Source organism: Trachinotus anak, unplaced genomic scaffold, assembly GCF_046630095.1.
Source record: "Trachinotus anak isolate AG129_WGS33_773 ecotype Australia unplaced genomic scaffold, CSIRO_AGI_Tana_v1 ptg000016l, whole genome shotgun sequence".
Lineage (NCBI taxonomy): Eukaryota > Metazoa > Chordata > Actinopteri > Carangiformes > Carangidae > Trachinotus > Trachinotus anak.
The window spans coordinates 20,577,662-20,587,340 of record NW_027273867.1 but is presented as its reverse complement, the minus strand read 5'-3'; the positions used below and the strand labels follow the sequence as shown (position 1 = coordinate 20,587,340).

General features: G+C 41.9%; 2 protein-coding genes across 6 annotated transcripts in view; one reads left to right on the top strand and one right to left on the bottom strand.

The window, feature by feature from the left end:
• Nucleotides 1-39: 39 nt before the first annotated feature.
• On the top strand, nucleotides 40-2,695 carry olah (oleoyl-ACP hydrolase). Its single transcript, XM_071499841.1, has 7 exons — nucleotides 40-212; nucleotides 379-509; nucleotides 685-823; nucleotides 967-1,066; nucleotides 1,633-1,802; nucleotides 1,903-1,985; nucleotides 2,396-2,695. Exons 1-7 carry the CDS (start codon nucleotides 190-192, stop codon nucleotides 2,536-2,538), a joined length of 789 nt encoding a protein of 262 aa, XP_071355942.1. The 5' UTR covers nucleotides 40-189; the 3' UTR covers nucleotides 2,539-2,695.
• A 201-nt stretch (nucleotides 2,696-2,896) lies between these two features.
• Nucleotides 2,897-9,679, bottom strand: part of LOC139633827 (sodium/hydrogen exchanger 3-like) — a 22,266-nt gene continuing 15,483 nt past the window's right edge. For all 5 annotated transcript variants that reach the window (XM_071499801.1, XM_071499798.1, XM_071499802.1 and 2 more), the window contains 15 exons: nucleotides 8,937-9,239; nucleotides 7,966-8,126; nucleotides 7,255-7,333; nucleotides 6,853-7,030; nucleotides 6,495-6,715; nucleotides 6,181-6,383; nucleotides 5,978-6,067; nucleotides 5,827-5,897; nucleotides 5,602-5,731; nucleotides 5,326-5,471; nucleotides 4,827-4,950; nucleotides 4,513-4,686; nucleotides 4,220-4,274; nucleotides 4,031-4,117; nucleotides 2,897-3,947 (listed from right to left, as the gene is read on the bottom strand). In XM_071499801.1, coding sequence (XP_071355902.1) covers nucleotides 3,649-3,947; nucleotides 4,031-4,117; nucleotides 4,220-4,274; nucleotides 4,513-4,686; nucleotides 4,827-4,950; nucleotides 5,326-5,471; nucleotides 5,602-5,731; nucleotides 5,827-5,897; nucleotides 5,978-6,067; nucleotides 6,181-6,383; nucleotides 6,495-6,715; nucleotides 6,853-7,030; nucleotides 7,255-7,333; nucleotides 7,966-8,126; nucleotides 8,937-9,159 — 2,241 coding nt within the window. In that variant the 5' untranslated portion in view covers nucleotides 9,160-9,239 and the 3' untranslated portion in view covers nucleotides 2,897-3,648. The remainder of the gene's footprint in view (nucleotides 3,948-4,030; nucleotides 4,118-4,219; nucleotides 4,275-4,512; nucleotides 4,687-4,826; nucleotides 4,951-5,325; nucleotides 5,472-5,601; nucleotides 5,732-5,826; nucleotides 5,898-5,977; nucleotides 6,068-6,180; nucleotides 6,384-6,494; nucleotides 6,716-6,852; nucleotides 7,031-7,254; nucleotides 7,334-7,965; nucleotides 8,127-8,936; nucleotides 9,240-9,679) is intronic.

Below are 9,679 nucleotides of genomic sequence, written 5' to 3'. Positions count from 1 at the left end.
AAAGTGATAAATGACTCCCCGGAGATCATTTGCATCACTGCATGGAGATACACACTCCACACTGTAGATGTCTCCAGAATCCATAGATATAATTTGACAGCAGCTCCATACATAAACCATAGAAGAAAAAAAACAGGAAATGTTACTCTTGGACGTGAGGAATTGCCACTGTTTTATCAGGAGAAGTTCATGGAGCAGCAAGCATCGAACAGGTGTGATTTAACATTTCAATTATTGCTTTAATGTGAATTGTCTTGTTGGAGAAGGTCACAGCTCTGTCTGTGTGCTCAGCTGCAAAACAAACAGAGGCACTGCAGCACGACAGTCCAAGCAGATGTGTGAATCAGTCTTAGATCTTCACTGCTCATGTTAAATCAGGATGGAGAAGGTGATCAACTGCTTCAAGAAAAGGCCAGAAGCTGTGGCCAGGCTGATCTGCTTCCCCTGGGCGGGTGGAGGGTCCATACACTACGCACGCTGGGGAAACGTCCTCAACGGCTCTATTGAAGGTAACACACCTGGAAGATATTGCATAAGAGCTGCACTTGCTGTTTTCTCAGTAGTCACGATTTTTCACATGTTTGGAAACATTATTATTGTAATTTTTTAATCTTTTGTGCAAAATACCCATATCTGTACTTTAAGGGAAGGTGAAAGTTTCTGTTTCTGTTCACTGTCCTCCAGTGCTGGCTGTCAAACTTCCAGGCAGAGAGAGTCGAGCCAAAGAGCCCTTCTTTCACAACATGCAGCAGATTGTGGACGAGGTTATTGGTGTGTTGTTACCAGTGTTGAAAGAGAAGCCGTTTGCTCTCTTTGGCCACAGGTATGATCAGAGTAAAGCCTGACGAATAACACCGCATCTGTCCGTTCTCTCCATGCTTGTCCCCCGTTTTCTGTTTTTTTTTCTGATCCATGCAGCCAGTTTCATGTTAGTGCTGTGTTTGCACTTTTTTTGCTCTGTGTTAGTTTTGGTGCCTTCACAAGTTTTGCCGTGGCTGATGCTCTGAAGAAAATCCACAACCTGGAACCGCTTCACATCTTCCTGTCCGGTGCTTCTGCACCTTATGTGAGTTTATTTATCAGTTTATATTAATACATGTGATTCAAACTAATTCCAGATAATGACACCACATTAATGACGACTTGTAATCAACCTACATAGTGCAATAACTACCGCTTTTTTTGTTTGTTGTTTTTTTGTTTCGGTTTTTGGGGACCTAATATTTCTTTTCTTCTAAATTTGCTTGGGTTCAAAGTGAGAATGATATTTCTTATGATGATGTGCAAATAAAAGTAATTTGTTAAAAAAAAATTATTTATTCAAATGAATCAGAGACAAAGTCACTAAATCTGCACTGTGAAGATGCGAACTTGCCTGATTCACATCATTTTAATAATAATAATTTTGTGGGGTGAGTCAGTCAGTCCACTTTAAGATTTGGTGAAATACTACATAAATACATTTAACCCATCAAACAACATCCATCTATTTTTAAATCTACTTATCCTGTTCAGGGTTGCAGACCCAAACATGTTGTTCCTTCTAAATAAACAACTGAATAAACACATATTTGTTTGATAGAACACAAGGGTTTGATGTTGATAATATACCGTTCCTTTGTTGTCTTTTAGTCAGAGATGCGCATCAAAGCCCCAAAGAGGAGCGAGTTGTCAGATGACGATTTTCTGAAGTGGCTGATTTCGATTGGAGGGACTCCTCCTGAACTTCTGTCCAACCCTGAAGTCCTGAAGCTCTTCCTTCCCTCCCTGAAGGCCGACCTGCACGTCGTGGAGAACTACAGGTGGGCTGACGTCTCTGTTTGCCTCTTAATTCATGTTTAACCATTCCTTTTAAACAAGAGTGAATGTTAGCAGTGACAGGATTCGCTGACTTTCCTGCAGGTGTGACAGGCCAGACAGTCCATTCCTGTCCTGCCCAGTCACATGTTTTGATGGAAGAGATGACATCCCTCATGACTTACAAGGTCAGACATCTGCTGTCCCGCAGTAATCATTTATTACACAACCTCTCCACCACATGATGGACAGTGTTGAAGTAGCTTTCAGGATGCTCAGTATCAGTAATCGTCGAACTTTAGGTCTTGACAAATTAAAACACTTCTAAAAAAGTTGGCAGCTTTTGTAGGTGGACTGAGCAGGAGTTGAAAGATTATTGATTTAGTGACAGATTCAACCAGCGGTGCACATCACAAACTGCCTCAGAGCAAAGACACATAAGCTGCATCTTTATGAGAGTTTGCCTGCAGTGAGGAAAAGCTAAAACTGCTCCAAACACATATCACACAGTAGGCATTGTGCTGTGTAAGAAGAAGACTGTGACTCTCCCAGATCATACTGGATGTAACGATTGCTATGAATCTATTTTTATCAACAGCTTGGAAGGACATCACATCAGGAGATTTCACCATCAGGATGCTGGATGGATCTCATTTCTACCTGAAGGATTCTGGAAATGAAAAGATTTTATTAGACTACATCACGAAGCATCTGGAAACATCGGAAATGGACTATTTATAATGACGTACAATTACTGCACTAACTTTAATGACTTTAATTTTTTTTTACTAATTCTTCTGTAATGAATTAATTTTTTTTTATTATATATTTTTTTTAATTTCATATTGTTGTTTTCAACCCAACTAATGATACATTTAATAAATAAATGTAGAAGGCCCCTTTTGACACAGGGACAGACGCAGGAAAACATGAGCAGTTTTCTCGCTTATTTTCAAAAACACTTGCCAGATGCCAGTGTCAGATATCCAGTTTCATCCTGGCCTGTATTCAAGCCACAACACATTTAGGGATTAAGAAATGATTCCATGCAATTTTATTGGCTCGATATATACCATCAAATTGACTGCACAGACACATATTTTCTTTATTTTTTTATTTCTAAATCCACATTTTAAAACACATATGGTCCAGGACTTGCCCACTCAGTCAGTGTTCTTTGCGGGAGTTACATAAAATGTTTGTAACAGCTGGCATGTGCAGACATATGTGACATTGGACATGTCCATACATTACAAACTTCATTTGTGAATAAATATTTTGCTGTTATCGTGCAAGTCGCTTTTATTTTTCAAGTTTAACATTCAGCCTCAAGTACTTTCTCTGAGACACATGACAAAACACACAAAAAGATTCAGATTATAGCTTTGGAATTGATTCCATATCACTCTAAATTAAAACCCCATGTTTTATTATCTTTATAAACATTCTATAAATATCTACAGTGCTTGTTTTTGCATCACATTCAGGAATAAGGTCCTTAAGGACTGATTTACAGTGTTAAAATGGTTTACAATGAACCAGAGGAGGAAGTACGACAATGTTCAACAGGTGCTGGTAAATAACATGCCACTGTGCATACAGGATCTCTGGCTTTACCTGCAGCTGTCCTCTGCTCAGTGAAGGGTGACGTTAGAGCAACAGGGGAAGCTGCCTGAAGAGCACAAAGGTTATGGGATTGTGAATGTTTTGTCTGAGAAGGCAAGACTGAGATTAAACAGTGGCACAGATAAGAAAACATTCCCTAGTCAGTATTTTGAGTAGAAGGTGCAAAGTCTGAGGTTAGGTTCTGTGTCTCTGGCAGCCAGGTTAAAGCCAGGGGTCGGGATGCTGCTACATGTGGTCATCTTCTCCGTTAGAAGGAGGTGGAGGTGGAGGTGGCGGCAGCTCCTCGTTGTCCCTCTGCTGCGTGGCGGGAGTGTCGGCCAGCATGAAGGAGTCGGTGGAGCGGGTGCTGATGCGAAGCGGAGCCAGGCGCCGCAGGTTGCTGGGTGTCCACGGCAGCCTCACCTGGGCTCGCTGCGAAGGAGCGACCATGCTGCTGTCAAGCTCGGCCTCCGCGAGCCAAGGAGGGATCTGCATTGGGTCGGTGGGGTCCATGTCCGCCATGAAGGCTGGGTTCTCAATTCCAGCTGGATGAGAGACAGAAAGCGAATAAGTGCTGGCAGGGTCTGAAGGTTAAAGACACATGAGCGAGGTGATGGATGTATTTTACCTCCTGCTATGTAGGTGACCCTCATGGGGAATGAACTGCCTGATGCATCATGGCCAGAGGCGCTGTCTCCCTCTGAGAACTGGAAATCTAGAGGAGAAAAAATGAGAATATGATTTTTAAAAAGCTTTTCATGACGTACTCGGTCTGTTGAGGGCTCGTAGTTTTTAAAAGTTAAACACAGACACAAACCTTCATCACCAGAATGGTAGCTTTTACTTTTTTCCAGTGATTTTCCATTTGGCATCTGCAATAGGTAGAAACACACAAACAGCCACATAATGAGTTTGTCTATATATAAAATCTGAATCTGATCAGCAAATAAGTTTTCAATATAACAAATCCATACATTCAGTGCCAGATTTCAGTTGACAGAAACTGCAGCCAACAAAATATTGAGGTTCAACACCAGCCCTATTGGAATCTGTATATATTTCCACGTATGCTGAAGATTATCTGATGAAAATTAATTCTGTCGCTCTGACCTTTTGCTGCTGGTCTTTCTTTGTGTGCTTGGAAATTGTCTTTAGTGGGGCAACGCCCATCTTTGCAGATTTAAAGGACTCCAAACGACTCCTCATGGTCCTCTGGAAGATCTCCTGCACCTCATTTTCATCTTTGTTGACGTCGAAATGGCTCCGACTGTACCTGTGCCGGTGCTACAGACCGGAAGACAAGGGACAAGAACGTGAGGACTGATTATTTCATAAGATATGGGGGACAAGAAGACTCGTTACTCACACAGAAAGTTTATCTATCATGAGTTCAGAGAGAGGAATGACGGTGTACTGATGTTTACCTGTTTCCTGCCCTTGTACAGATGCTGCTGCAGCAGGTGGTGAGAGTTAATGTCCTCAGCTCCCTTCATTCCGTTCATGGCCTGCTCATGCATTTCCAAGCTCACTGATGGCACAGGGTCTCTTCTACAGGGAAAACAAATCATGTCATTCAGGCACCTGTACAAAATATGGTGCGAGAAAAATGCAGTGACTGCTTGTGGTCACCAGGTGGAAGCGTCTGAGCAGTCACATGAAGTATAGCTGATCTAATGTCAGTAAATCTGTTTGATGAGTGTAACAGAGCAGCTCTAGTTTTCAAGCTCTAGTTAATCTGCTTTTGGTTGCTTTATATTCAAGTACATTTATCTTCAAATTCAGAGGTGAAATGAAAGTAATGAAAGGAATTAGAGTAAAGAGTTTGTTCACCGTCAGCTGATCATTCCCTGGCTTGGCAACCTTACAATCCACCTTCAGCCCTCCTGTGTTTGTGTTAGATATCAGGTAAAAGTCTTTGCTTACTTCATAACAGACATTGCTCCATGATCATCTGACATGTCCGGCGTGATGTCAGGCATGACCTCTGAGAATTCGTCACCAAACTTCTTCTTGAAGTCAACGAATGCAGTGTCGTTGCGGATAAACTCCAGAGAGCCTCTGCGTTCACCCTGCGCCAACAAGACGAGAGTACTTCCTTTACCTGCTGCCACTGAGCGGCACATAATCTTACACCTGTTTCCTTTAACGCCCACTTGAACAAAACGACAACAACAGACGTATGCAGCATACGACCCTCACCTCAGCCACGTAGCTCATGGCATCCTTGAGGTTCAGCTTATGGAAGACGTTGAAGACGTAGTCACGGTTCTTCCTCGCCGATGGCTTCATCAAAACCCTCGACATCCAATTCTCCTCAAAGTTATTCCACCTTCACAGCAACAGAAGAAATCATTGTAGCCTCATTCAGACACGTACACACAAGAACTTTTACAAGTTCAGTTGTTTAAAAATGGCTCTACATACTTGCCCCTCATGTAGTTATGTCCTATTTGTCCAGATATGTCTTCTATGGCAACAAGCATGTGATCAAACACCTAAACAGCAAGAAGAGAAATACTCTGTAATAACTGGACAGCAAACTGTTGCAGGTGAAATGGCAAATGCTGAGCTTTACCTTGTTCTGCACTTTTTCTATGAGTGTGACCTCAGTCATCGCAGCTCTCTTTACTTTAAGCCATGTGACCAGAGGCTTCATCGTTATTCCCTGCAAGAGACAGAGTTTCAAGTAAAAACATGCTAAATGAAGCCGTCTAATAAAGCTGCAAAAACAAATGTAGAACAAATATTCTATTGTGGCTAAATAACAAGAGTGGTTACCTGAAAAATGACGGTGAAGTATACGACGATGAGAGTGGTGCTGACCATCAGGTTCTTCTCCTTTATCTTGTTCTCGTCCAACATCACAGCCAGGCCATAAGCAACAGCCCCTCGCAGGCCACCATAGCTCAGAATCACCTGGTCTATGAGCCCTATGGGGACCAGCCTGAACTTGTTCAGGATCCAGGTGAGGAAAAAGACACCTGTAGTATACATTCATTCATAAAATCACGCAGTTACAAACGCAGTCCGTCTTGTGACCCCCCTGACATCAGATTGCGAACTGTTTCTGACAGAGAAAGACAAAGTCTCACCAATGAATCTATACACGATGACGAAAAGGAGCGTGAGGAGGATGAAGCCGGTGTTCCACACCCAGAGGGTGTGGTCAACAGCCGAGATGCCAAGGAAGACAAAGATGATGGTTTCTGATCCATTGGCGAGGACCTTCATTACATATCTGACTGTGTTGACCGAATTCTCGTCCATGTTTGCATTGATGTATTTCTGGCAGCATATTCCACAGAAGACGATCCTACAGAACAAAAACACAGAAATAAAATGAATGCAAGTAAATATATTTGTCACTTTTATGCCTCTTTGTATAAATCTTTCTACAAAATGGACACAGAAATAATGAAAAGAAGTAGGTGTTTCTCGTGGAGTACTTACGAGAGGATGGCAGACAGGGAGAGCATCTCAGCAGTCAAGTAGGAGAGGTATCCCAAGACAAAGACGAAGCCTGGCTCAATGATCTGGATTTTTTTAGTGCATCTGGTCAGAAGAGAGATCAGCAAGCCAAATACAAAGCCCATCAGGGAACCGCCAAACGCCACCACGAAGAAGGAAACTGGAGAGAGAAAAGGGGGACATGTGTGTAAGAAGCAAGTTTAAATTTTTATCCAGTATAACTTATAATCTATTTAATGGACTCTTTTATCCAAAATATCCCAGTGTAAACGTTGCTGCATATATACAGCATCTCTAAAAACAAACCCCAGTAGTGTCCCCTGAGCCAGACAGGCTCACAGGCTGCTGTTAACCCTATCAATGGGTAAATAAAGCACATCTTACCTATTCCTTTAATGATCTCCACAGCATCAATGTTGTGTCCTCCCAGTGACACAAACGCATCAAATACATTGAAGAGCACCTAGGAGTCAAAAAAGAAGAAAATTATCATAACTTTATAATTGTATTGAGCTATATCCATCCAATTATTCCTTATCTGTAGCTCTCATATTGTGTTTTAATTGCCTGTCACAACGTTTCTTCAAATTCTCTTGCAGAATGCAGTTGTGCATCGGATGTATTTACAAATTTATTTAAAACTACCTTGTTTATTATTTGACCTCAGTGTGAAATTGCCCTGCATCTTTATTTCACTGCAAGTCGTTCAATAACTGGGCATATAATCCTTGTATGTATATTGTTAATTATCCAATTCACAGATGATAAACGGGCGTAAGGTTTGTATTCCCTTCCACTCCTCAATGTGGTTTCAGCAATGAATAGAGTGGAAATTTTCTGATACATAACACATAAGCAAGACTTTTGTTACTCTAAGAGCAGATTGTGTTCAGGCAAGGTGTCAAAACCTCAGTTCGGGTAAAGGTCCTTACTTTGAAGTGGAGAATGTTTGCATTCTTTGCACTTCATGTCTTGACAGTTTACTTTCCAGTGATGGATGCCTCATCAAACTCAGACTGTTCTGCTTCTTAAGTAACCTGAAGTAAAGTTAAGCACAGTCACAGTCACAGTCACATTGCCTTGAAGCATACGAACCACTGTCACGCCATCGTTGAGCAGCGACTCTCCAAACACCATGATGAAGAGGACCTCGTTGACATGGACTTGCTCAAACACAGCAATGACAGCCACAGGGTCCACAGCAGCAATCAGACTGCCGAAGAGAAGGTACTGCAGCAGGCCGATGTCCAGGTCACCTACAGCACACAGCCCAGGAGGCTTTTATTTACTGTCAATGAGCCCTTTAACCACCCTACAATCCACAAGATGCCTTAAAATCCCATGGCAGGCCCTCCTGAATCAGTGCTTCCTATATATTTATTTTGTTCATGCTTTTAGCAGTGTCACGGCTCTGTGGATGTTCATCCACCACTTTGGTCCATACTGAAAAATCTCAGCAAACTGTTGGCTTGATTGACATGAAATTTGGTTAATCTTGGTTATTACTTGTATGGCTTCATCAGACCCTTTTTTTCAATCCATTAGCAGCATTTTTAGTATTTTTGGGGTGTTTTTTGTTTGTTTGGTTTTTTTTGGCAATTTGACACCATTACAACTATGCCAAATTATCCATTAGTAGTTCCTTTTTGCAAAGGACCTATGGATGTATAGACAGATATCAATGGATTACCTTGATACTGAAGAAAACTTAAAAATGTGATGATTGTCAAGGATGTTCCCGAGACATAAGGAGTCTTTTTTTGAATGATTTTTAAGCAGATGTTTGAAAGCTTATTCATGATGTAATCAGAGATAATGATATCCTCAGAAGGTGTTACTCACACTGAATCAAAAATAGGTGTATAATGTTTGTATCTTCAAAAGTGACTAAGTTATGACCTGGAGAAGTCAACTATCCTGCGCCCCCCTAGTGAGATGTACCTCAGAGCTAGAAAACCTCTGCCCTAGTGGATACTTCAAGTTCAAAGTTCGAGTTCAAGCATTTCTGTCACTTTTACACACAGCTGGCAGCTGCTGAAATGAAACAAAGTTGAAGTCTCTCTTACCCATGGCTCCTCCCTTGTGACACCCCCACAGCGACAACCCCAAGCTGGCGGCGTTCCAGCAGGTCCCGATGATGGCGTAGACCAGGATGCCCCCCAAGTTGCTGAAGAAGAGCTTGTTTGGCATGGAGTAGCCCGCGTCAAGGATGACTTGGGGCAACAGGTAGAAGAAGAAGACTGTTGGGGTCAGTTTGAATGTCTGCACCTTGTCTGCACCCCAGATCATCCCACCCAGGATGAAGCCAAAGCAGATGAGCAGGGCGCTCTCTGGGATCACATCGGTCACATGGTGGTTCGTCTCGATGACTGAGAGGAGAAAGGAGAAGAGAAGACAGATAAGACAAATTAAGAGAGGACAAGCAGAGTTTTCTTGAACTTGATCAAAAACAAATAAAATTTAAGAACCATCAACAGATAACAGGACAAAGTCTTCTTCAGACTTGTTGTTAGACTACCTATATTCAATTTTGGGGACTTGAATTGTAACTAAACCATAAATCTAAAGCACTTGTGAGGTTGCAAAATTTGCAAATGATCAACTGTTGCACTCGGTTGAGAAAGTGTCACTTTTTGCTCTGGGAATATGATTAACCATGGTGGTACGTGTAAAGGTTCAGAAATCTCTCTGCGTAACTAAAGACAGACTTTTGCTTAAGGCTCCTTGACTTAATGTCCTGACAAAGTGTCACTCAAGTTTATTTAATAATAAAACCCACTGAACCATGGGAGCAGACCCATTTCAAAAT